Source organism: Hippocampus comes, unplaced genomic scaffold, assembly GCF_001891065.2.
Source record: "Hippocampus comes isolate QL1 unplaced genomic scaffold, H_comes_QL1_v1.1 scaffold5, whole genome shotgun sequence".
In the NCBI taxonomy this organism is placed as follows: domain Eukaryota; kingdom Metazoa; phylum Chordata; class Actinopteri; order Syngnathiformes; family Syngnathidae; genus Hippocampus; species Hippocampus comes.
The window spans coordinates 437,251-462,246 of NW_017805701.1; the positions used below are offsets into that span (position 1 = coordinate 437,251).

Genomic DNA, 24,996 nt, shown 5'->3' on the forward strand with positions numbered 1-24,996 from the left:
CACACACACACACACACACACACACACACACACACACAGACGATAAGTCATGTTGCTGGAAATCTCTGAGGGTTTGATGATTTTTTTACTGCAATACAGAAATAGTAGTTCGAAAAAAAAAAAAAAAACGAAACAAAAAAACCTCCATTTTGAATATACCATTGTGAGATAACGTTTACGTCTGGTTGGAAGATTTTGCGATCGACGCTACTCACCGAAAACGACTGTCTGCGTGTCTTCGGGGAACGGCGGCGTGGTTCTGTTGCCGTTGACGTCGTGTTTGGCTGGAGAAGAACACGTGAAGACAAAACAGACACATCCAGTTTTACACATATTGTATTAGTTTTGCAGAAATTTCGCATTTATTTTTCGCCGTATTCATTTTTTTCATTTTCATTCTCATTCATTTTATGATTTTTTTTTATATATGTATTTTAATTTTTCATTCTAAAAATATGTGATTCAAATATAATATCCAGTTGTTGTTTTTTTTGTTGCTCATATTTACTGAGGAAAATACCAACCGCAAAAAAAATAATGTGTGCATTAGAAATAATGGTCACTGTTATGAGTATCAACATTAATGTACATGTGTCTACATGTGTGTTCACCACATAAGATGCTTTATGACACGCATGCACACACACTACGTATTAGTGCTGCTCTAGTTCCATTCGGGCTTACGTATGTGTGTCAGAATCGGCCAATCAGCATTGAGCAGTACAGTAGTTACACCCCAATCGACTTATATCCATTTTTAAACATTTTAGGTTGTTCTAAGGCCGCCATACACTGCGAGACAACAGGGGACGCTGGACTTTAGCCTGTTTTACTTCCGCTTCTCCCCCCTCCCCTCTTCCCCTAAATGGTGATGAGCTAATCCGACTGCAAGATGCTGCGTTGCTCTGTGAAAGCGCAGCCAATTGAAGCGATATTCCTGCCATGGCTGGGTTCTGTGTGAAAGGCAAAAGCAGATAAATGGATGCTCTTCTGTTCCGGCTGTGATGCCAGTGCACATCTATTCATGGCACGCCAACACTTAGTAGCCCCACTCGTACTGAAGAGGAGCGCGCCGCGGTGCCAACAGGAGCGGCTGCCAGATTAAAGCTGACAGCAGTCTTGTTGTTTCCTACACACATGCACACACACTTCCATCCCAAATACTAAAAATAAAGAGTACATATCCTGTACAAGCAGATGGATGAACGGGATGACAGTCCGCAACGTGTCGGCTTGTCAGGTGACATTTTGACAACACTTTGCCAATACGATGAATGTGTCGTGATGTTGAATGCAGTTGATTATTTTTCTGTCTGTGTTAGCCAAGATGATCATAAGTTAACAGTGTTTCTAGCATTATCTTCTCATTATTTTCTATTAAAGTTGTCTTATGTTGACGTGGGAATGGGTGATATAGCCGTGTTTGGCCTGGTCAGTAATTAATGCATGAAGTGGAATTTCGGTGGCTTGGTGATGAAATGCTGCATCGACCAGCCACTGGTGGCACCTTAAATAAAAGAAGTAGACTTGCTTCTACACTCTTTGGTTAAACCAAACCGAGTACAGTATACAACAAGTCTCTCACCCTGCCTCACCCTGGCACCCAGATTTTGGCCTGGTTTACTGCCAATTCTCTCAGTACACCGGTTCTCATTCTAGGCTTAGAGTTAAGATTTGCTGTTGTTGTACATGGGGCAGGATGGCGGCCTGCAACTTGTATTGGACATTTACGTCTATAAAATTTCATCATGGCAAGAAGTAGGATGAAAAAAATGTGTCATAATTTTTGATCCATGGGTGAATTTGGACGAAAGCATGCCACTGACATGTTTCAGACGGACGGGGATATGCATGTTTCCTATAAATAGTGGCTCAAGCACCACGGTAATGTATTTAAAAAAACATTTAAACAAAACACAACAACGCAAACAAAAAGTCATTTACATTGTAAATCCAATTCTCGCCGTCAAGCGTTGTTACTGTTTACACCGAAGCGAATAATTTGCGCATGCGCAGCATGTCTGTCGAGATTTAAACTTTAAAAACAGTTTTTTCAATAATTTAGACATTATCAAGACTGTTGTTTGGGGCTTTAAATGGTCCGTCAACTATATCCGCGTCGACAAATCATTGTAATCGTTCTTCGCGATACTGTAGTGAGCGAAATACTTGCCGTCATTCCGAAACTGAACATGCTAAAGCTAAGGCAGTGGTGACTTACCGGCCACTTTGATAGCTTCAGTCCGGCCGGGTAGCGCTCTATCCGGGCTTGGCATCTGAGTCTTGGAAGCCATGTCTCCCATCCGACTGTTGACAAAATGTCGCCAAATAACACTTAGCCTATAGGCAGAGGAGGAGACCATTGGACTCGACAGCCCTGTTAACCGATAACGCGGTTAGCGTAGCTACGCAACATCCAACGCGTTACCCAAGTCACGCTTGTGCAACGACACGCGTTACTTCACTTGGATTAACAACACACACGACAAACTATAAAATGTCGTACTTCAATTATAATAAATATTAAATGCCTTCCCAGTATGAATTATTGATGTCTGTGCTGCTTTTGCCGCATCATAATAACATAATACGTACAGCCCTGTTAACTTAGTTTTAGACTTAACGACTGTTCAAGTAATTTTCAAAATATCCCGTTTACAGGCCGACTTATTCACAGTGAACTATACCATCATAATAGAGTTGAATTGTAATGGTACACGCGAATATTTTGTTCAAACGACAGTGTCGTGAAAAAATTCCCAATGGAGTTCGGCTTTAATAGTCTAATGTGGTCGTACTCTGCAGTGCAGTAAACTCCGACGCCAGCTTCAAGCAGCCATAAACACATTCTAAAATTACCTCTTCAAACATAATCATTTTTTGACGTGAAGAATAATTACGGATTGGCTTGGGAGGCTGTCCCTAATAAAGTGGCCAGTGGATGAATTCGGGACATTTCGTGGAATTGAGTCTCCTGTGTTGTTCGGAACGACACAAAGTAAAGGTGTCTCCTGAATGATCATGACATTCATGCCGAGTGTGGCTGCAGTGGCGCAGTCCGCCTCCCATCAGCCAGTCTGCAGGCTTGAGTGGGGGAGGAATGAACAGGGGGGATGCAAGACGAGACCATGTGGACCACTGCTTGTCCTTTTTAATTCACGTTTGAGTGACTAAAACGACGATGCCGGCGGGGGGATGTGCGGTGCAGTGAAACCAAATTGCAGTCTCATATCTCTACACACCTTAAGTCCTCCACTCAATAGCAAAAACAATACACAGATTCCCTTTTTTTTGCCATCGCTTTCCTCACATCAGTAGCTCTGAAAGCCCAGTGAATATTTTACTGTGTCATATTTTGGGATCACACGTGTGTTTCCATGACTATTTAGCTCCTATTTGACTTGCTCATGTTAAAAAAAAAAAAAACACACACACACATACGATAGACTGGGCCCTCATTGAGCTGGTACAGAGAGGAGGATGCAAAGGGGGAGGAGGGTGCAGAGCTGGAGGCTGAGGATGTAACAGAGGACCACCCCTCCCCACCCTCTCTCCATCTGACTGCGCCCAGCTCCTCATCGTCATCCTTCATCCTCATCCTGCTGCAGCCTCACGCGCCCCTAAAAACATGTTAGGATCTACTATTCTCGTTGGAATGCCTCGGGAGCTTCCCTGGACTCAGTTAGGGATTCGAGAACAACAACAACTAAAGGATGCGCAGGTCCGACGTCCACATCCTTGCCCCCCTCTCAGCATCCTCATCCCTCCCACCTCCCATCCTGCGCAGGGCTCCAAGGATCGGGTTGAAGCGCTCGATCGTCGGACACAAGACTAACCAGCAACGGCCTCCACTCCCATCGCTTTCAAAAGGCATCCATGCGGTAATTAAAAAAAAAAAAAAAAAAGACAAAAAACGGGGGAAAAAAATCCAAAGGTGTCACACAGTGCACATCCATCTTGCTAACTGAATCATGTTGCTCGGTGAACGTCCACCATGTGCCCATTAGATGCTAACGTGAGCCAAAAAATGTTTATTTTTTTCTGTATGTTGATCTTGACCAATTAGTACACTATCACACTGATATTTGACATACTTGTACCATCCACAGTATTATTTATATTTAACATACGCTACACCATATTGCCTACACTTGACCCATTTTTTACAATGGACTAAATAGCTTTGATATGACTTACTCAGATACCAGACTAAACTGCCTGTATTGGACATACCTACTCACATATTCAACTATATTTCTCAAATTTGGCGTATAACATTATGTATATGTGACAGACTACTTATTTGACATACACATATATATACTATATTTACAACGTACTTTAATTCAAAACCCGCATAGCATATATTGTAAGCAATATGTTTTCTGGTCGTGTTGTAACTGTTAGGCAGTGACTGAATAATTCATTAAAAAAAAAAATTCTTGGTGTGTTGGATCAAAAACTGCTGTGGTCTAATCGGATCCACAGGTCAGAGGTTACCCACCCCTGTGGACGCGTTGTACAGTAACAGTCGTTTTAAGTCTTTACGTGATCAGAAAGTCATTGATTGTGTCACTGCAGGTTTGGTTTCAAAACCGGCGGGCCAAGTGGAGGAAGACAGAACGAGGCAGCACGGACTCAGAAGGAGGCAAAGAGCAGCTGAGTGAGGCCGCTACTCCGGCGCGCGGCATCAACTCTCAGTCGCCGGTGGAGCCCAGCAGGAAGCACAAAGAACCGCTGGACATGCAGCAGAGGTGAGATCAGAACAACGCGATCAAAAGCCCGATGTTGCTTTTAAACCCGTAGCATTTAAGCACGGAATTAAACTGGATCAACACTAAATTGTATGCTTGATCCACATCGTGCATATCCAAGCATTTTCTCTTGAAGCGTCATGCATTATTAAACTGGGAAATGACTGTAAAGTCGCCTTGTTTAGGAAAACGTCCTCGCTCTGCACTAAAATGTAATTAGTTGCCAGTGGATGATCTATACAAAATGAGTTCACTAGTAGTTGCTGCATCATATTTTTAGCTGGTCGCTCTTTTATATAGACCATATTTCAGAAAAAAAGTGGAAGGAGGGAATTTATTTACTCAACTGCAGATGGCGGACAGCTGCCTATTTAGACGGAGGCCGCACTTGTTTGATCACCTCAAACAACATTCCGGTAACATGACAATAACGTTCAGTAGAGGTCAAATTTTTAAAAATAAAAATGACTCATGGAAGAAATGGAGTAAAATGGCAAGAGCAAAGGCAGCCTGAACAAATATTTCCTGTATCTCCCCCTGGCACAGCGATGTGGATGTCCACTACATTGTACAAAGTCGACAGAACGCTACTGTTGTTAAAGGTCAAATATCCACCGAATCATCTCATCTTTAATACTGTGGAGAGTATTAATTTCCTTTATTTGCCTTGCTCTTGCTGTTTTGGTGAGCAACAGATTTCAAAAGGGTTCAACAGTCAACTCTTTCATTTCTGTGTGTGAAAATTGGCGTCGATGAAACGACATAGTTAGTTATCCAGGCCAGCGAGGTCTTTTCTTCTGACCCCTAAACACTCTCAGAATCACTGGCATACTTTTACAACATCAATTCTCTTGTTTCATGAAATTGTATGAATTTATTGTCTTTGTTTCGTCGCATTTCACTGCGCTCCACTGCTTCCAGTATGCACGTGTGCTCGACTTTTTTGTAATTAAAAAAAAAAAAAAAAAAAAGACAAAAAACGGGGGAAAAAAATCCAAAGGTATTGTTTCCATTGTACTTGATGTTGATGATGATGCAACCATATTTCAATGTTTGTCTTTCTTAAACCTTAATTTTAGAGCTGCGCCTTACGAATAATAAAAAAAAGACGCAATGTGGGGTTGTGCTGTGCATGCGCAATTTGTACGAGACTGCGCATACGCCCTCGTCCAAAAGACACGCGAGCTACTGAATTACATTGAAGGGCCATTTAATATCATTTCATCGCCAAATCCGGACCTGCTATTTGTGATTCTGTTACAATCGGATTGATTTCCGTGGTTGTCAGGTTTATGCACGACCCCCACAAAAGGCAGGAAAGCACCCCGTCACCCCCCCGCGCGCTCCCTTCCTCCCCCTTGTGCAATTGAAGCCGCTGCACGCTATCTGGGTCATTAGCATGTGATACTGCAGCTTCATTTGCTACAAAAATGCTGCAGGAAGTCCGTTTTTTTTTTGGGGGGGGGGGGGGGCGGAGGTGGGCGGGGGTTGATGATGTCAAGTCCCAGCATCAGCATCATCGTTTCCACCCCCCCCCCCACACACACCACCTCCCTTCCATCACCACCCCTGCAGCCCAGCCATTAATGCAGCGCTCTATAAGCAGGTGCATTATGGCTACTGGATAATGGAGGCTGAAGGTTTTAATGGGCCAAAGTGCTGCCTAAAGGGCCATTCCGCTGCTTTTCACCTAGACGCCTGTACACAAAAACCTGCAGCGTTTGTGCTCGGCGGTGCATCGAATGCCAAATCCGGGGTCGAAAGATGTTAATTTTACACCCGCGGGGGCTCTCGCGACTCTTGTTGCCATTGACATGAAAGGACGGGATTTCGAGACTGAAATGAGAATGGACCGCGTTAAAACATTTGACTTGTGCGGGTGCTTTGTGGAAACACTGAACAGTATGGCGCGGCAGTCACAAGGTCAAAAGTGAAGGTGATGGAGGTGAATGCAAGGATGACACGGGAGGGATGCGCTGGAATTGAAGCGTGTACAATGTTGGTGGTGGTGGTGGGGGGAGGGCTGCAGGAAAAGTAGGCCAGCCGATGCAGTCGGCAGTCACGTGAAAAGTGGGTCGTCTCTCGTCGTGTTCACAGCGGACCTTGATTTAAATGTCCATACAATTAAGGCACGCGGTGAATGCCAAGAGAGAGGCCTAATAACGACAACAGCAAGCACATTCGTAGCATTTCATATACACACACACCAAAAAAAAAAAAAAAAAAAAAGACATTGAGTACATGTGACATGTATGTAATGTAACCGAGCGGATGAGCTCAATTCAGCAAGTAAAGCTTTTGACTCATAATTTGAAAATAATTTAGGATCTAACCAGTCGAAATTGAACCTTTTGTCAGGTTGTGTTTATGGTCTCCATTTTTTTTTCCCCTCAATGGGCACGATCTTACTCACACCAAAATGGAGGGCAGCCCATTTGCACCGTTTTACTCATTTGGAGCTCACAATACAATGTTGGTCTTCACGGGTGTACAACCTTTTGAGCACAAAAAGTGACATTAAAATTTTCAAAAGGACAAACATGCATCGATACGGTCAGAAATATGTCTTGGGGGAAAAAAAAATAGTTTATACGTGTAGCCGACATTAACAAAATGTATTGCCGTTTTTAATAATCCAATACATAAATATAGAATAAAAGCATTCTATGTATAGTATGTTTAATTTTTTAATGTCCTTTAATGTTTGAATACAAAATAAAGGAAAAACTACATTTCATAATTTTTTTTCAGGGCTGGAAGGCAAAAATATTGCAAGAAGTATCACAAGATTAACATTTCGTGTGCCGTGTGAAGAAAAAAAAATACAATTTTTTTTAAAATCCCTACTATAGTTTTACAATTTGTTTGTTTGGGTTTGTAAATTGTAAAAACGTAATAAATGCATTTCTTTGTGTTCACTTTTAATGCGACATGCAACCAGCTCAGCAGTGCCTCCAGTGGTCACGTTGGGAACTTAACAATTCGAGTCTAATTGGTTCGCTCGCTTCAGTGTGTCGCGAAAAAAGTATTTGCTTCAAAAACTCCTTCATCCAAAACTGTTTCCTCATAATAGAAAACAAAATTTGAGTCATTATGTTTTTTTTTTAATTAGAAAAAAAATGCCATGTGTATGTGTAAGCCTAGGTTATTAATTTTGTGTTCAAAGCAAAATGCTAATACATTCAGTTCAAGTTCTGAATTTGTTTGGTGCGCAAATTGCCTCTTTTCAATTCAATGTGGGGGCGAGGGCGATGCTTATGATTTATTGTATTTGTTTGACCAAATAAAAAGACCCCTGATACGTAAACAGCCAGCGACTCTGTTTTTTTTTTCTGTGCGCCACAAGGAGCAAAGACATCAAAGCATGTTGGACTTTTCATCCAACTTTTGAAAAGAAAAAAAAAAGGTGATGATGCATTCGCTAGCAAGAAAGGACGAGCCCTTCTCCTGAGAGACGGAGGAATGTGTTTCCTAGCGACCGGATGGGGCGATTCAGAAGAAAGCAAAACTTAAAAGTCGGATGTAAGTCGATTAAAAAAACAAACAAAAAAAAAAAACATCCAGAATCTATTCACAGCAACATCGTTAAAAGCGACATTAGCGAGGACTTGGACCTTTTGAGGACTTTTTGGCGAATTGGTTTCACCTAGAAGCATATTCTGAAGGTTAAGAACATCATGTCAGAGTTATACCCTTGAGGATTTAACATTCAAGCAGTCACCGTTGCGTTATGAATGCACGCACAAGGAAAAAAATCGACGATCGTCACAAGAGCAGCGTCAAGATGAAAGTTTCATTGAACCATCACTACGTTCGGGTTCATTCAAAAGTGAACAGACTCGGGGGCAAACAAAATAGATTGGAGATCATTTATATTGGAAACTTGATCCCCTCAAAAAACACAACCTACAAAAAAACAATCGTGAGTAATATTAAGAATAAATAACTCTTGTGTTGGAGCTGAAGTCCTATTTTAGAATTACCGGGAATGAAATGAGGTTGCTGCTATTCCAGGCTAAGAATCCTGTGAAGAAAAAAAAAATACAATGGAAGTTAGTCAGACAACAAAAAACTGCATTCTGAGACTTGCAACTAAAAAAAAAAAAAAAAACTGTAAATAGAATCGTTGAGAACCTTCCGAAGGTGTCAGTGGAAGGAGAATCCGGCCGCAGGCAGGCCGCCGCACCATTGGCTGATGAACTTGAGGACGTCCTGACACTCCGGACTATGACTAGTCTTAATTAAAAAAAAAAAAAAGCATGATTTGAAATGAATGGCAACGCCTAAAACGTTCACAAAGGCTCACAATCATTTTAAACACACGCTTCGTGCCGTTCGAAAACGTCCGCGTTGCTCATTTGTCCTTCGCTCACCTTGGTGGTCATGAGGAATCGATTCCAGTCTTCTTTGTTGGCAGCTTTTCCCGCCGACGAGAACTCCATTTTGTTTCTTAAAACGGGATAGCCTGGAGGTGGGAAGACATTTTGAAGAGTTGACGACTTGGGAGCCGATGGATGATCGTTTGTGCGTTTGGTGTGTGTTACCAGTCAGAACGCAAGGCAGCGAGCGAAGACCGCTGTTGGAGTCCACCAGCGATGCTTCGTACGAGTTCCTCTCGTCTCGTGGCAGGACCTGCTCCAGGCGACCGTACACGGCCACCGTCAGGACCCAGTTGCGGATCTCCTCCCGCTGCGGGTCCTGTAAACACACACACGCGCTTTAGAAGTGGGGGACGGGTGGGAGAGGGGCATGAGTGTGTCGGGGTGGTGTGGTCCTTACAGGAACACAAGGCTTGGGAGGAAGGGGAACTTCAAAGGGGATGTCGGTGTCGGTGAAATCCGAGTGATCAAGGGAGTCCAGCGTCCCATCGGTGATGGCCTGGCACAAAGCAGTCCATGTAAATAAGAGTTTGATATTGCATACAGAACAGCGGTTCGCTTGTGTTTACTGCTGGGTGGGCTTGGCTGATTAAGCAAGGGGGGGGGGGCATTCCAAAGGCAAAGTTGTTTGGTCGTTTTAAATACACAAAAGTGTAATTCACCTTATTTGATGTTTAGTTTGACAGTCAACTCCAACTGGAGGTTGCGGTAAACAACCCAGAGCCTTTTTTTTTTCTTTTAAAGTTGTTCAAGCTCTGCCAAATTGCTGCTAATTGTACAGATTCAAAATTTTTGTTTGAGCAAATGTTTCGCAACGTTTATGAGAGGAGCCTCACGTCACACACGTCCAGGAAGTGGTTGAGAAAGATGAAGGCCATGTTTTCCCAGCCGGCCGCCTGAAAGGTACAAAGAGCAAAACGTGTAAGCGGGGAAGAAACCTTTGAGAGAAATGTAAGGACACACTCACCCTGCAGGCCAGGCCGGCCTCGTAGAAAGCTCGGTCTGCAGGGACCAGGTCGGTGTGACGTAGCAGGGACACGGATAGCTTGGCCGAGATGCTCGTCTGCAAACAACAACCTTTACTTTTTTTCCCCCTCCTTTTTGTTTCTCATGTGACTAATAGAGATCAAGAAAGACGATATCTGACATCTCAATTTTGTGCTGATGCCGTAAAAAGATGAGTGGTGCGGAGGTAGGCAAGTACTGGCATTTGCTATCATGAGTCCTGTCATATTTGGTGGATTAATTTAGCCAGTTTGTTTTTTTTAGTATTCATTTTTTCGATTTATGTCATAAAATAAGTGTAAAATGAAATAAATCATTCAACAATAAAAAAACACCAACATTGAACATTTTTGTGTAAAATAATTGGCTCATTAATAATTAAATTTTCAAAAATTTCAAGCATTTTTTTTTTTTTTTACTTTATTAAAATTGACATGACACGTTTTTATATTTCATTCACAAGAAAACATTTTACAGCCAGATTTAACTTTTTTTTTTTTTAAACACAAAAATTTTTTTTGGGTGTATTTTATTTGATTTAAACACAAAAATAAAATACACTTTGAGAACCAAAAACAATACATATTCATTGACCAATTTTGTTTTTTGTTTAATTTTCGGGAAATCTAACTCTTACCAGCATCATCGCCCAAATTCTTGAGTTTTTTTTCAAAAAAAATTGTTTCACGTACCAGCTCCTCCAACCCAGCGACAGCGGCTCTGCTGGCGTAGTAGTGCGAGATCAGCAGCATCCGCTCAAAGTCCTCGTGGGCCGCAGAGCTCTCACCTGCCGACTTGGACAAGTTCTCACACTGAAAAGAAAAGATGTGGGACGCTTGGATTGATTTCTCAAGACGATGACAACTGGTGACTCGCTCGGCTGCTACCAGCTGCAGCAGAACGTCGCGGAGGTCGGCCCACGTGCGGTACGAATCCGGAGCCTCGGGAAGGTGGAGCATGTCGAGGAACAGCCGCTTGTAGATGTTGAAGTTCTGCGGAGAAGACAACGTGGCGAACGGGTGAACGAATGAAGCGACTCGCACAATAGGTACGTCTCTCTCACGATCCGGCTTATTCTTTTTTTAACCTGCGGGTTAGGCGGCGCTCCGTGTTGCACGTAGAGCTGCAGCGCCTTCGGAGCGCAGCCCTCCTTGATGAGATGCGTGGCGTACAAGGCCACGTACTTGTGGAGGATCTTAAAGTTCTGAAATAAACGGGAAGTTGGGTTACTCCCGCGGACGAGCCACTTGCCACATCGGCAATCCTTGATTCACCTGCTTGGATGCCGTGTCCAGACATTTGTCCCACTGGCCTCTCTCGGCGTACATGTCCAGAGCAGCCATGACGTCCACGCCCACCAGCTGAATGGGGGAAAAAAAAAAAAAAAAAAAAACACTAGTTATTTACTTTGTAAAGCTTATTCTTGTTTTTTGTTCTATCCATTCATCCATCCATCCATTTTCTAATCCGCTTTATCCTATCGGAGCCGGGATCGAACCCACGACCTCTGCACTGTAAGGTCGATGCGCTAACCACTCGCCCACCGGGCCGCCACAGTTTCACCCCTCACCCAAAATACATTGAACCTTAAAACAACTCCTACTTTTAACCCTTTCATGCACCCTGTAACCTGATAACCTGATAAGCTGTCCACCGGAGTAACCGCTGTCCCTGAAAGGGTTAACACACACGGAGGAGCAACACGTCCCAACAGAACACGGAGCGGAGCGTACTTACGGAGTCAACTTTGCCCTGGTTCTTCAGGTGTTCCTTGTATTTTTGGTCCACGTAGCTCTCGTACCTGTGGGAGATTGAGAGAAGACGTGTGTGTGTGTGTGTGTGTGTGTGTGTGTGTGTGTGTGTGTGTGTGTGTGTGAGATCGACAGAGGGTATGGAAGTGAGAAAATATGTGGGTCATACCTGGGCTCCAGCTCCTTGGCCACCCTCTTGGCTTTGCTCCACTCCTCGCCCTCCATGAGGACATCGATGGCGTCCTTGATCTGGCCCACGTGTAAGTACTGCTCGGCGGCCTGCATTGTGACGTGGGGACATATTATTTAAAAAAATAATAATAATAAAAGAAAAAAAACGTTCAAAGTGTGCGTGTGTGGGTGTGCGAGGAGGACCCACAGTGTTGTACTTCCGGAGCTGGGCCAGGCGAGGTCCAACCACCTGAACCACCTTCACGGCTCGCTCCTCACCCAGGAACTTGATTGACAGCTCGGCGGCCTGGGCCGCACAACAAAAGGCTCAAATGCATGACAAGCTCAAACACATACAACATTCACATTTGCTTTACTAAACATGACAACAGATCAGTCAGTCACATTTCAACCTCGTCGATGGGAGTCAAAAAGACTTTTCAGGCTGCGCGGCAGGAAAAAAACCCCCAAAATGAAACAAAAAAAAGCTCCAGAATTTTTTTATTCTTCCATTTTGTCCACATGCAAACATTTTTTGTCGTCGATTTTTGCTGTTACCTTGATCCAGCACTTCTCCATCAGTGCGGCGTTGGGGTCGTCCTTCACTTTCAGGTAACATTCCACCGCCCGGGAATATTCGCCCGACTGCTCCCACTCCCGAGCCTGTTCCAGTAGACCCTGAACACCTCTGGACGGACGGACGCAAAACACATCAATGGCATGGTTAACAGTCCACTTGGTGTCAAGTTTGATTTGCATCTGCGCTCACGTCGGCCAAGCTAGCATGCAAGCCATGATGAGCAAAAACCATAACGGCCCCTAACGTGAACGGAAGAGAAAAATAAAGTAGATACAAGAGTTTGGGAGTTTGTGAAAAGGAAATCACTGCCTACTTTCGTGGGAGAGCTGACGCGGAGGCATAAGACGCACAAAAATATCCAATATTAATAACATAGACAGACCAATCCCCATTAAAACCTCCGCGATCGACTTGGGACCAGTCTGTGGGCACCCCCCGATGTAAATGCTCAAACATGAGTTCACATCAGTTTCCATTTTTTTTTTTTTGACTGAAACTGAGACGCGAATGTAGAAAAAAATTAATAAATTGGCATTGTTCATCCTTCAGATGACCTCTTTGTTCCTTTTAAGAAGGCGGAATGCGCCGCATGCCAGAGAAACCAAAATCGGCAAGCGGAAGCCGGAGTTGAATAATTCAGTGTTGTCTTGCTTCAAATAAAAAAAAAAAAAAACTGCCGTCTTCCTCCACGGTTTCCATGGGTAACGTTTGATGTTTTCTCCCACCCGTCGTCAAGGGGGGGGGGCGAGCGGCCAAGTTATCGCCAGTTGGGCTGAGCTGCGGATCTGCGGCTTTGTGCGCGCGGGATACTGATGCTCGTTCCTTCTTGTCACCCCCGGAGACTCAAATTCTTTTCAAGCCAACGTCTCTCGGCGTCATTAGACGCTGGGGGTTGATGATCGGATGAACCCTCGGTGAATAAGAGCAGATGTTTTTGCTCCATGGCAACCGGAGTGGGGGGTCAGCGGAGGAACTGTGACTACGTTTACGATAATGCGCGTCACCATCCGAATTGGTGGAGAGTGGCAGTGGCAGAAGACATGGCGAAGTCCTTACACGTATAGCAAATGGCTTATTTATCTTTCGTTGGGCACTTACTCGATGTTACATTGAGCAGCTCGCGATTTTGTGTGACGCTAGCTGGCTACGCTAGCTGGCTACACTAGCTGGCTAAGCTAGCTGGCTACGCTAGCTGGCTGTATGCCCAATGCGACCAAAAGCGCCATTTTGAACACCATATTTGCGTGGTACAGGAGGAAAAAAAAAAAAAAAAAAAAACGTGGATACGTGCCGATACTGTGTTTTTCAGCGAATCGAAAAACTGGCAAGGGGGTGTGAATGGTGATTGGTGAATAGGCAGAGGTTGACTATTTCTCCCGAGGTTTGTGGGAGGAGGCCCTCACCTCATTCCCTTCTTGGTGGCCTCTTTCTCGTACTCCTCCTGAAGAAAGGAGAGCTTGTTGGGCAAGTACTCCTTGCAGATGCGCATGGCGTCGCTCCACATGTCCGCGTCCTGAGCAAACACAACAGGAACGCGTCAACGCCGCTCGGACTTTCGATTCTGGGTCATGGCACCAACTGAAAGCCTCTGGGAGTCCCTTTTATGTCCGCTACGCTAATAGCAACTAGCATCAGACTCCATATTCTCAGTTGAAACTATTTAATGGATGCTTTTTTTTTCTGTTGGATGTGGATGAAGGTCTGATGTGTCCAAAATGGGTGCTACTTTATGCCCCGCCCACACAGTAGGGCGTCTCTGCCTAGCAAATATGACAATATGTAACTCGATAGTCTAAACTGGATTCAATTACATCCACACACACATTTGTGCACCAAAAAAAAAAAAAAAAAAGGAAAAGTTGAGTCAATTCCACCTTGTAGTATTTGACAGCCAGGTCGGATCTCTCAGCTCGGAGCAGGAGGGCTTCGGCCTTCTGGTAGTCTTTCTGTTCAAAACACAACTTGGCGTGTCCCACCAGAACTTCCGGGATGCTCTCTGGATCGTGGCTCTCGGCCACGCGCTGCGCGTTGATCCAATCTTTGTTGTGCGCGTACCTGGAAAGTTATAGAAAGTCGCTCACTTTTTTCTTATAGCCTTCATATGCCAAATTTGATAGGCGGAATTTTATTCCAAAAAGTTTTCTTATGTCTGCTTTGCCATGTCATTCAGGTGGCTAAACAGGATCTGCTCGTACGTACATGTGCACAGCTTCTTTGGGCTTTCCCGCTTTAATGAACTCTTGCTCAGCCTCAGCAAACTTGCGCTGGAGAAGCAAAAGGGGAGCCTTTAGGAGTAGCAGGACAGAGATTTAATGTCGTAGCTTCACGTGTACCTCATCTTCCAGGTACATGGCGTGCTTTAGGTGGATCTCGGGTATCTTCTCCTTGCTGGAAAGACGAGCCAGTTCGAAGGCAAAGTCGAATAAACTACGAGAACAAAACAGAAACCCATTATTTTTTTTCTGTGTAGTTTTTTTTTTTTTTTTACGTAACGAGTCCGCGAGTGCGGTCTTGCCGCACATGTCGGCATGGCGCTCACAAGCTGTTTGACGCCGACTCGATGCCGTACTCCAGCAGGCCAAACTTGATGAGCAGTTTGACCGCCGCCTCCCCGCCCAGGCTGCGGGCCCACAGGTAGCCCACCTGCTTCTGAGCGTTGGGGCCGCCATGGCTCTTTGCAATCTGACACCCACAAAAAAAAAAAAAAAAAAAAAAAAAAAAAAAACATTGGCCAAATGACAGAAACTGGGTCACTTGGATGACAAGGCACCACTGTTTCTGCATGTAGTGTCGCCAAAGTGTGTACCCTATACGCATCCTCCCACATGTCATGAAGTCGGTACATGTTGACGGCAGCTTTCCAGTCTTTGGCCTCCATCAGGTGATGTTCCGCTTCTGAGAATTTGGCCTCAGCTTCCAACTCCTGCAGCCCAAAAAAAAAAAAAAAAAAAAAAAAAGGGGTTTTAAAGCCCAAAAAAAAAAAAAAAAAAAAAAAACGTCACACACAGCGTTGTCACAAAAAGTTGTTTTTTTTTAGGCCCAGATATTTGCGGAGCTCACCTTGGCCAGGTGGAGGTGTGTCTCGGTCAGCAGGTCGGGGTGATGTTTGGCCACCAGGCGAACCACGTCGTCGAACATCTGCTTCTTCTTGTACATAGTGATGGCCAGGTCCGTTTGGTTCACTGTGGAAAACAATCTGAGGGAAGACAATAAATACGATCGGAAATTAACTCGCTGCGTGGGTTTGACATTTGATGAGAGCAGCCGGACAAAAATCGGACATTTTGAGAGTCACTTGGGGGGAAAAAAAATGAGCTGAAAACAGCCGCTTCAAACCAACATGGCTGACTACCTCTCAGCCTCCTTAAATTTGCCGTCTCGCTCCATCTCCTGAGCCCGCTTCACGTAAAGCTCGGTGACTTCCTCCTTGCTCATGCACTTCAGCGCCAACTGTGTGTCACCAAAAAACAAAATAATAATTAAAAAAATAAAAATAAAACGTCATCTTTATTGCCACCGCTGACGTTCATTAAAAAGATAAACGAACAAAACCTTGTGCGCTTGCTCCCAGCACCCCGCAGCCGTGTACATGTCAATGGCGTCCTTAATGTGGCCCGCTTTGATAAACAGCTGCTCGGCCACCTATGGAAAATAAACATATTAAAAGAAACCCCCCCCTAAAAATAAAATATAACGTTTCTGTTTTATAAATTGCAAATTAGCTCAGCTAATTTTGAATTTTTTGCCAGATCTGCTCCAGGTTGTTTTGACAGCAAATTTAACTGCAAATGCTAATTTAGCATTTTGAGCTAATCACTGTCAAATCTCATATAAGGCTCCTCGGTCTACATTTGTTGAGCTTAACCATCAACCTTAAATTGATATCACATCAATCCGGTTTTCATCCAGATCTGATCCACATTGAACATTTACATTTAATGTAATCTCTCTTGTAAATTTTGGGGAAAATTATTATGAATCCAGGGTTGTTATTTATCAGATATTCCCAGGAGGAAGACATCATGTAAAAACAGATTTGCTCTAGATTGCACACGTTTAAATTTCACGTGGAAAATTCTGTTTCAGTACATAACGGAAAACGTGCTGATGAAATAAAATGTAAACATTTCAGGAGTTGGGATGACGCGGGTAAAGTGTCCCACTGCCACTTTTGTTCTCACGCGAACGTGTTCAGAACGCTAAGTTGGATGAACCCGTGATGGAACGATAGGAGAAATCAATGCAGCAAACGCGCATTTTTGCGGTTGTGCCAATTAAAAAGTGTCACGTCATCCTTTCCCCGACAGGTGCGCGCGTGCGCGGCTTTATAGCCTTTATTGTTCTAGTTTGCAGAGAAGCACACTTTTCCTGCAGGCGGCAGCGAGCTTGTTATCTTAATGACTTTGCCAGAATGTGCCCGTGGAGCAAACGGAAACGCAAATAGACAAACTATTTTCAGCCATGCAGAGGCGGCTCCGGCGAAGCTGAGCTCATCACAACCGGCGTCCTGCGACGCTTTTATTCCTCTCTTTTGCATTTTATGCCTCATCTCGTTTCCGCTCTCTCCGTCAGCGATTATTCACACCGCTGTGACAAACTTGCAAGAAACGCGCAGTTGAGCCTGGAGGCTGTCGACATGTTTGAATTATTGCAATGGCAGTAACATTAGCGCTTTGTTACACAAACAAAATTAAAACGAGGGTGGGGAGAGGATGATGTCAAGTGGTTCCTATTGTGCTCACCTCCATCTCCTGCATGGAGGCGTAGTGCTGAGCGATCTTGAGGCAGTAGATGGCGGCCGCCGGGTCCTCGTTGAGCTCCAGGATGTGGACGGCTTTCTTCCACTGGCGAGCTGCGATGGCCGCCTCCACCGCCTTGATGGAGCAGCTGCAGTGAGGGGGTGAAGACAATGTCAAAGTGTGTACAATTTATGCAAGTATTTGAAGAAGAATATAGTCCTTCATTTTCGAGAATCTATAAATGAATAGGTTGTATGTACAAAGTTTAGTGGTGCTCAGCGCTGACTGATAATGATCAAATTCCATCCATTTTCCGATCCGCTTTATCCCCGCAAGGGTCGCGGGGGGTGCTGGAGCCTATTCCAGCTGTCTTTGGGAAGTAGGTGGGGGACACCCTGAACCGGTTGTCAGCCAATCGCAGGACACACAGAAAAACAACCACCCACGCTCATACTCACACCTAGGGACAATTTAGAGTGTTCAATCAGCCTGCCGTGCATGTTTTTGGAATGTGGGAGGAAACCGGAGTACCCGGAGAAAACCCACGCGGGCACAGGGAGAGCATGAAAACTCCACACAGGGAGGCCGGAGCTGGAATCGAACCTCTACACTGTGAGGTCGACGCGCTAACCATTCGACCACCAGGCCGATGATCAGATTAACAAATAAATATATTTTAGCAGTTGTAGTTTGCAGTGCCAATCAGTGGGTAAGCTGGTGCACGTATTCGGCCAAACAATGCACTGGTTGCCAGCCAATGGCAGTGTATGTTAAAAATAATAATAAAATTTAAAAAAAATATAGTTATTAAATCTCAATATTGGATAAGGGAAAAAAAAGTCATTCAGGCCTCATACAAATTCAAAACCTCTCAACTGTGAGGCAGACATGCTAACCGCTCAACCACCGTGCCCAGTTTGCTCCTCCTCATGATGCTAAATTAGGCAACCAAAAGTTCTCCCGAAAACTGCAAACTACAAGCATTAATGTCCACGTTCTTTTTTTTTTTTTAAATGAGCGACTCATCCTCCCAGCTCTCCATCTGGCCACAAAAGTTCTCTCTCCACTTCAGACCACTTTACCCAGCCTCGATGAAGTGTGTGATGGCGGCGTCCATCTGTTTCTGTTGGACCAGGTAGTCCCCCCAGGCCTCCTCGAGTTTCACCACCTCGGCGGGAAAGGAGTGGCGAGCCAGCTCCACGGCTGCGCCGCGCAGGAACATTTTGAGACAAACATTCCGCCATTTGCGTGCGCCCGTGTGAGTGACGACCGACTGACTGCACCTTTACTGAAAGCGGCTCCTTTGCAATAGCACTCCAAAGCTCTCTGGGGGTTGCGCGTCTTCTCGTACAGGTCACCAGCCTAAAAAATAAAAAATAAAACAAATTATTGTTTCCCCCCCCCAAGGGGAAAATAAATAAATCCAGCCAGCTCTTTTCTGATCTGCTCATCTCACAAGGGTCGCGGGGCGTGGTGGAGCCTATCCCAGATGTCTTTTGGCAGTCGATGGGGGACACCCTGAACTGGTCGCGAGCCAATCGTAGGGCACACATAGACAAACAAACATTCGTGCTCACATTCACACCTTGGGGACAATTTAGGGTGTTCCATTAACCCACCATGGATGTTTTTGGAATGTGGGAGGAAACTGTAGTACCCGGAGAAAACCCACGGGGAGAAAATGCAAACTCCACACAGGAAGGCCGGAGCTAAAATCGAACCCTGCACCTCTGCACTGTGAGGCCGACGCGAGAACCAATCGACCGCCCGGGCCACCAAAATAAGTAAAAAAAATAAAAAACAATGATAAATTTTACAATTGGAAAAAAAAAAATCGACAAAAATCAAGACACCTCGGAATTGTTTTGAATTCGCAGCTGACTTTGGGCGAAAGGCGGGTTGCGCCCTGACCAGGTCGCCTTTTCTGGAAATGACTTTCTTCGGGGTTTAGGATGAGCTCAAATAGTATTTATGGGTTATAACGGCAGCTATTGCTTGGTGTCGACATAAATTTATTCCATCCCGGTGTGATTAAATTTTTTTTCATGGCGACAAGAGAACAGCATCAAGGATCAGCACCCGGCTACCTGCTCGTAGTACTCGGCCTTGACAAGGCTGGCGGTGATGCGGCTGACAGTGTCGCCGTTGTTGGTGATATTGGGCCGGCTCATGGCCAGGCGGGCGGCTTTTGCCGGCAGCCCCGCCTTCAGGTACAAGTTGATGGCGCCCTGGTCGTCTCCCTCGCCCTCCTTCACCTCGCCGGCCTTCTCGTGCTGGCCCGTGTCGGTCAGCCACTGGTAGTAGTTCCCACGGAGCGTCTCCAGTTCCGGGTGGCCCTAAAAGTTTAATCACCGAAATACAAGTCAAAGCCAGTCGGCAGCGGCTGTATCGAGTCCATCGGGACCGAGGGCTGAGCCTACCTTGGCCTCGGCCACGGCGATGCATTTGTCCCACATGTGGAGCTCCTGGTACATCTCGATGGCTTCATCGATGGCGTTCTATGACATCACACGACACTGGGCGTCATGCCTCGGATTGACTCACTGTTCTCAAGTCTTCCAGCGGAGCCGTGGTAGCAGACCTGCTCCACGTAGTGCATCTCGGCCAACTCGATGTTCTTGTCCAGCATTGCCATGCGCACTTGAACTTGATAGAACATCATTCCATCACCGCCCTGGACACACGAGGACGACATACACGACTAAGCTTTGGGAAGGCAGGATTTTTGGGGCCGTGTAACGAACGTATACACGCGGCAGGCACCATTTCCCTTGAAACCTTCTCAGCTATCTGGTTTGTTTGGTGGAGGTAGCGAAGAGTGGAGACGTCACCCAAGGCGGCAAAACACCTTTCCGCAATGTGCACTTGACGGGCTTCGAGAGCCAGATTGCGGAGCGTTTTCCACATGGCCTCGGTCTCCGGTGACATCTCCAGAGTCTCGAGGAAGGCCGTGACACTGCGGACAAACACGAGCAAAACGCACGTAGCTGAAGCTTCGGTGAAAGGTTCTCGAAAAGACGTACAGCGAGCGAGCGAGCGTACGCTCCATAGTCGCCGTCGTTAACCGCCGTGCCAAACTCGATGAGGCTCTCATCGAGGGTGTACGTCACCGTGTTGACGCCTTCGGTCACCAACACGTCCGTCTTGCCATCCGCTCTTTCCAGATCTTTGACGTCACCCTGCCAGTCAGAGAGAGAAGATGGAGGAAAGGAATCACCGTATTATTTCTTAACTGCAAAAATGAACGTGGCAAGATCGAACGGCATTGAGCACATTCTGGTGTGCATGAGTTGGCCACTGGGGGCAGTATAATACGGTCATGCGGCAATACGAGGAGTTCCACTCACCGACTGGAATTGATTACGTAATTTGCAGCCGACAGACAAACAGAAATTCGCCCTCACGTTCACGCTTATGGCCAAGTTAAAAGTCTTTGATGAACCAAAGATTGCGAGTCCTGTCACCTTGATGGGGAACATGGTGATGCTCTCGGGGCTGTCGATGCTGTACCAGATGCACAGGTTTCCGCGGTTCTGGGCCACCACCACGTCACTGCCGGGCACCCACTGGACGTAGGAGCAGAAGCTGAGCAGCGTGCTTTTGGCGCCGCTGTCGATGTCATAGAGATGAAGCTGCAGAGGAAACGGCAAAATGTCTAAGTTGTACGTAACAGGGAAACTTGTCGACTGTCTCCTAAATGCGTAGCCTGCATCAGCCTCACCCGCAGCTTCTTGTCGCGGAAGAGCAGCTTGCAGCCCGTCTCGTTCAGCTCCAGCCAGTCGACCTTGGAGTCGTGGCTGATGGTTCCCAGAGTGCAGCCGGCCAGCAGGTCCACTGAAGAGACGCAAGCAGTGGGGGGTTGGTTTTTAATCAGATGGATCTTCTCTCTCGTTCAAGTTGACCGCGGGCCAGTAGATGGAGACACTCGCACGTACCAACGGCGATGGTCTTCAGGTCAACGAGGTAGGCAAGCTTTTTGTTGTCTTGGACGCCTTTGTGCTTCCTCTCGTTGATGCGCACGCTGAACACATCGACGAGTCAGACATGAAGCTTCCATACTTGCACAGAAAGTGTCACGGCTCATTTTGTGTTCTAATTTTAGAAATTATAATTGGCATATTTTTGATGTGGTGTTATTTCACACGAAAGAGAGATGGACATTGACCCCAAAAAAAACTTGAATCTTGAGGTTTCTGCACTATTTCTTTGGAAACAGTTTTACAACGCCATCTAGTGTACAAAAGGGGAAAGACAACTTTTAATTGTAAAAATATTACACGCAGCTTCCCTGGACATAATGTGCCCTCACATTACACTTGTCAACATAATACGCAATCAAAATCTATCTTGTCTGTCGATTTTTCACATCTATGGCGGATGTTAAGTCTAACACGTTTTAAAAGTGTTAAATTCTTCAAACTATATCCCTACAGGACAATTATGACATTTGTGAAGTTATGGATGAGATCTTTTTTTTTCTTTTTTTTTTGATGTTTTATTGGTGGGAAAGTACCTGATGAGGTGAGGGCTCATAAATTCAGTTCTGACGGAACCCAGCACCTGGTTGTCACTGTACTCCACCAGGCTCAGCTCGCCGGCATTGAAAATCATGCACACCTGCAACAAAAAGCAATCAAATCAACTCCTGTGTGACTCAAGTGATTTTTTTTCTTTCTCTGTGTGTGTGTGTGTGTGTGTGTCTTTGTCCATAAAAATTAACAGCGGGTATTTACCGAGTCATTTTCAAAAAAGAACTTCTCGTTTCCCCCACCACCAGGCCACGGCACCTGAAAATGAAGGCAGATGAATTATAAAAGCCCCAAAAAAAAAAAAAAAAAAAAAAAAAAAAAAAAAAAAAAAATAGTTATTCTTTTTGTGTATAAAGTCAAGCGTGTTACCTCACTGAGCTTGTTGGCCAGCATGTCACCCAGCAGGAGGGTGTCGGACGTGTGGGCCACCAGGTAGCGGTCCTTGCCCATGATCTTGACTTCCTCTATCTCATAGCCGTAATACGACTTGAGGACCACCTGCGAGCTCGTCGACAGGTTCCTCACGATTACCTGCAGGGGTCATCTTGTTATTTTCAGCTGACTTATTGGATAAAAAATATTTAATGTAAAATCAAGTCATGTGGCAAGTTTGTTTTCCCCCCCCATCAAGATTTTTTTTTGAAATACTTTTGTTTTTTGTTTCAATATTTTAGGGGCGGCACGGTAGTATGCAGTTAGCGCGTCCGCCTCGCAGTGCAGAGGTCATAGGTTCGATTCCGGCTACAGCCTTCCTGTGTGGCGTTTGCACATTTTCCCCCGTGCCTGCATGGGTTTTCTCCGGGTACTCCGGTTTCCTCCCACATACTAAAAACATGCACGGGAGATTAAGGGCAAAACTAAATTGTCCCTCGGTGTTTGTGAGCGCGAAGTTATGGGGAAAACGTAATTGTCCCTCGGTGTGATTGTGAGCGCGAATGGTTGTTTGTCGATGTGTGCAACCAGTTCAGGGTGTCCACCGAAGATTATTAGAATTTAAAAGTTTTGTATTTTGTGCGCCATGCTAATCCAGGGTGAGCAAACCGACACATTCGCCAACCAGTTCAGGGTGTCCACCGAAGGTTATTAGAATTAAAAAGTTTTGTATTTTGTGCGCCCTGCTAATCCAGGGTGAGCAAACCGACACATTCGCCACCCGCTGTACCTGACTCAGGCCCACGTAGGTGACTTCAAACTTGTTCTTGTAGATGCTCCTCCTCAGGCAGCAGTCGAAGAGCTCCACCCCCCCACAAAGCGTCCCCTACCAAAACAACATGCAAGTTCTATTCACCGTTTCTCCACACATAAAATGACCTCACAAGGCTGAGTTTTTACAGCACAAAGCCGAGATCCGTCCCTCTTCCAGGCCAAGCTGGTGATGGTGTAGAGGTTGGCGATCTCTTTCGACTTGGCCTCGTCCCACACGCCCCTCCGAGGCGCCCAGTTGAACACCCGAAGCCTGGACAGGACATGGCACAAGTTGCATAGAAGTCTTCCCATTTCGAAAAGGGAAAAATGACTTGATAAAAATGATCACACTGGTAAGTCCAGTCCAGTAGCGACTCTGCTATGTTTGCCCCGCCCCCCACAACCTGTCGAAGCTGCCCAGTACCACCGACTGGCCGCTGGGACTGCTGGCGGCTACGGTGAACTCTCTCTCGCTGCGGTCGCGGCTGTAGTCGAAGGTCTGAAGGATTTGACCGTCGCGGCTGTAGGCCACCACTTTCTTGTCGCAGCCTCCCACCATCACGCTGTTGGCGCCCCAGGCGAGGGCGTAGGGCGGGCACATATGCGACAAAAGCTTCCCCTGTGGAAGAAATGGAAATTCAAATTTGCCTTTAGAAAAATCATGATGAGACGTTTTTCCCAAGTGGTACTTAATGTTTTGACTTGTCCTCCTATAAGCAAAAACGTTTAAGCTCACCTGAGATTCACCTGAGCCTTCGTCGTCAAAGAAGTAGCGAACAACGTTCCCGTTCGCGTGGCCGCACAAGATGCCTTTCCCAGAAACGCTGAGCAGCAAGACAGCAAAAAATCAAAAACACATATTCATACCGATTTTTCCCAAAAGGATTGTCGGGGGGGTAATAAATAAGAATAAAAGGATTTACTTGGACGCCAACGAGACCACACAGGACTCTGTGCCGTAGATGGGCGACGACTTGTTTGTCTGAACGTTGGCGAGGCGAACCTGTGAAGCCGCACAAACATTCAGAAATAGGATTACTAATCCTGGCCTACGTCTATCATAGAAACTGACAATTTGTGCCCTGTTGTAAAATTCGTGTCAATGTCACTCTTACCTTTCCATCCATTAAACCATAAACGATAGCATGCTCTGCAGGCCAGAGCAGGCGTGTCACGGAACTCTGAAAAACATCATCATTCATAATTAATGATCTCTCTACCATCACCTGCTGTACATACATGCGCGCATATTGTCTAAGAAAAGGAACGAGTAACACAAAAAAAGAAACACAATGGATCTTACTGTCTGGATAAAAATGTTGCAAATGGTTTTCTTGTCCCCCCTGCAAAGCAGAGAATCGTTTAAGTACATGCACAGAAAATTTGACATATTGATGTGATGTATGTTACCAGTCCTCTCCGATCCTGTACACATAAATGATGTTGTCCGACTGGCCTATGGCGATCCTGGTGGAGTCGGGTGAGAACGCCATATCGTTGACCACGTAGCTCTGCTTCCCGTACTGACAAGACAACACCGTTCAGCAGTTAAAAATTCATTTGAGCTGTTTGGTAATGTGAGTTGAAATAGCCAGTGTGTGTATATTCATGTTGACAGAGCAAACAAGAAGGTGGCAACAGGTGATAAAAGGATACCTTGGAGTCGATGGGTTTTGTAGAGAACTTATCCCTCCTCTCACCCTGCTCATCGTAAAGCAGCACCACTCGGTCCACAGTGCAAGCAGCAAGTTTGCTGTTATTCGGGGCCCAGGCCATGCAAGTCACTTTGGCCGAGGCCTCCTGGGGAGACAGAAAAAAAATGATATTACGTTTCAGTCAACATGCTATTTAAAAGTTTTGAATGTTTAAACTAGTGTCCTGTTGGCGAAGGAAGGATTTAACA

The 24,996-nt window shown here is 45.5% G+C and overlaps 2 protein-coding genes and 1 long non-coding RNA gene across 7 annotated transcripts in view; 1 reads left to right on the top strand and 2 right to left on the bottom strand.

The window, feature by feature from the left end:
- Positions 1–2,478, bottom strand: part of msraa (methionine sulfoxide reductase Aa) — a 4,663-nt gene extending 2,185 nt beyond the window's left edge. The window contains exons 1-2 of one of the 2 annotated variants that reach the window (XM_019882709.1): positions 887–1,016; positions 216–284 (exon numbers count right to left, since the gene is read on the bottom strand). In XM_019882709.1, the coding sequence (XP_019738268.1) occupies positions 216–284; positions 887–944 (127 nt within the window). In that variant the 5' untranslated portion in view covers positions 945–1,016. Of the gene's footprint in view, positions 1–215; positions 285–886; positions 1,017–2,221 lie in introns of those variants that run through there. The other variant, XM_019882708.1, reaches the window with a different exon arrangement.
- Positions 2,479–3,521: 1,043 nt separating this feature from the next.
- LOC109523513 (uncharacterized) lies at positions 3,522–7,567 on the top strand. Its single transcript, XR_002169779.1, has 2 exons — positions 3,522–3,881; positions 7,506–7,567. It is a non-coding gene; the product is annotated as an uncharacterized LOC109523513 (long non-coding RNA).
- A 509-nt stretch (positions 7,568–8,076) lies between these two features.
- ift172 (intraflagellar transport 172) overlaps positions 8,077–24,996 on the bottom strand; it is a 19,463-nt gene continuing 2,543 nt past the window's right edge. Inside the window, exons 1-44 of one of the 4 annotated variants that reach the window (XM_019882692.1) lie at positions 24,397–24,402; positions 24,209–24,274; positions 24,017–24,096; positions 23,830–23,917; positions 23,498–23,712; positions 23,241–23,364; positions 23,071–23,166; positions 22,278–22,439; positions 22,113–22,166; positions 21,893–21,996; positions 21,315–21,400; positions 21,101–21,213; positions 20,844–21,011; positions 20,422–20,558; positions 20,143–20,335; positions 19,961–20,053; positions 19,800–19,877; positions 19,467–19,715; positions 18,663–18,741; positions 18,462–18,582; positions 17,383–17,527; positions 16,193–16,282; positions 15,993–16,090; positions 15,701–15,836; positions 15,447–15,563; positions 15,180–15,322; positions 14,974–15,067; positions 14,840–14,904; positions 14,515–14,695; positions 14,044–14,153; positions 12,619–12,748; positions 12,269–12,367; positions 12,059–12,168; positions 11,876–11,939; positions 11,413–11,499; positions 11,226–11,342; positions 11,026–11,130; positions 10,831–10,950; positions 10,101–10,196; positions 9,970–10,029; positions 9,534–9,632; positions 9,299–9,452; positions 9,128–9,219; positions 8,077–8,990 (exon numbers count right to left, since the gene is read on the bottom strand). In XM_019882692.1, coding sequence (XP_019738251.1) covers positions 8,901–8,990; positions 9,128–9,219; positions 9,299–9,452; positions 9,534–9,632; positions 9,970–10,029; positions 10,101–10,196; positions 10,831–10,950; positions 11,026–11,130; positions 11,226–11,342; positions 11,413–11,499; positions 11,876–11,939; positions 12,059–12,168; positions 12,269–12,367; positions 12,619–12,748; positions 14,044–14,153; positions 14,515–14,695; positions 14,840–14,904; positions 14,974–15,067; positions 15,180–15,322; positions 15,447–15,563; positions 15,701–15,836; positions 15,993–16,090; positions 16,193–16,282; positions 17,383–17,527; positions 18,462–18,582; positions 18,663–18,741; positions 19,467–19,715; positions 19,800–19,877; positions 19,961–20,053; positions 20,143–20,335; positions 20,422–20,558; positions 20,844–21,011; positions 21,101–21,213; positions 21,315–21,400; positions 21,893–21,996; positions 22,113–22,166; positions 22,278–22,439; positions 23,071–23,166; positions 23,241–23,364; positions 23,498–23,712; positions 23,830–23,917; positions 24,017–24,096; positions 24,209–24,220 — 4,854 coding nt within the window. In that variant the 5' untranslated portion in view covers positions 24,221–24,274; positions 24,397–24,402 and the 3' untranslated portion in view covers positions 8,077–8,900. Of the gene's footprint in view, positions 8,991–9,127; positions 9,220–9,298; positions 9,453–9,533; positions 9,633–9,969; positions 10,030–10,100; positions 10,197–10,830; positions 10,951–11,025; positions 11,131–11,225; positions 11,343–11,412; positions 11,500–11,875; positions 11,940–12,058; positions 12,169–12,268; positions 12,368–12,618; positions 12,749–14,043; positions 14,154–14,514; positions 14,696–14,839; positions 14,905–14,973; positions 15,068–15,179; positions 15,323–15,446; positions 15,564–15,700; positions 15,837–15,992; positions 16,091–16,192; positions 16,283–17,382; positions 17,528–18,461; positions 18,583–18,662; positions 18,742–19,466; positions 19,716–19,799; positions 19,878–19,960; positions 20,054–20,142; positions 20,336–20,421; positions 20,559–20,843; positions 21,012–21,100; positions 21,214–21,314; positions 21,401–21,892; positions 21,997–22,112; positions 22,167–22,277; positions 22,440–23,070; positions 23,167–23,240; positions 23,365–23,497; positions 23,713–23,829; positions 23,918–24,016; positions 24,097–24,208; positions 24,275–24,396; positions 24,403–24,996 lie in introns of those variants that run through there. The other 3 variants (XM_019882693.1, XM_019882691.1, XM_019882690.1) reach the window with 3 other exon arrangements.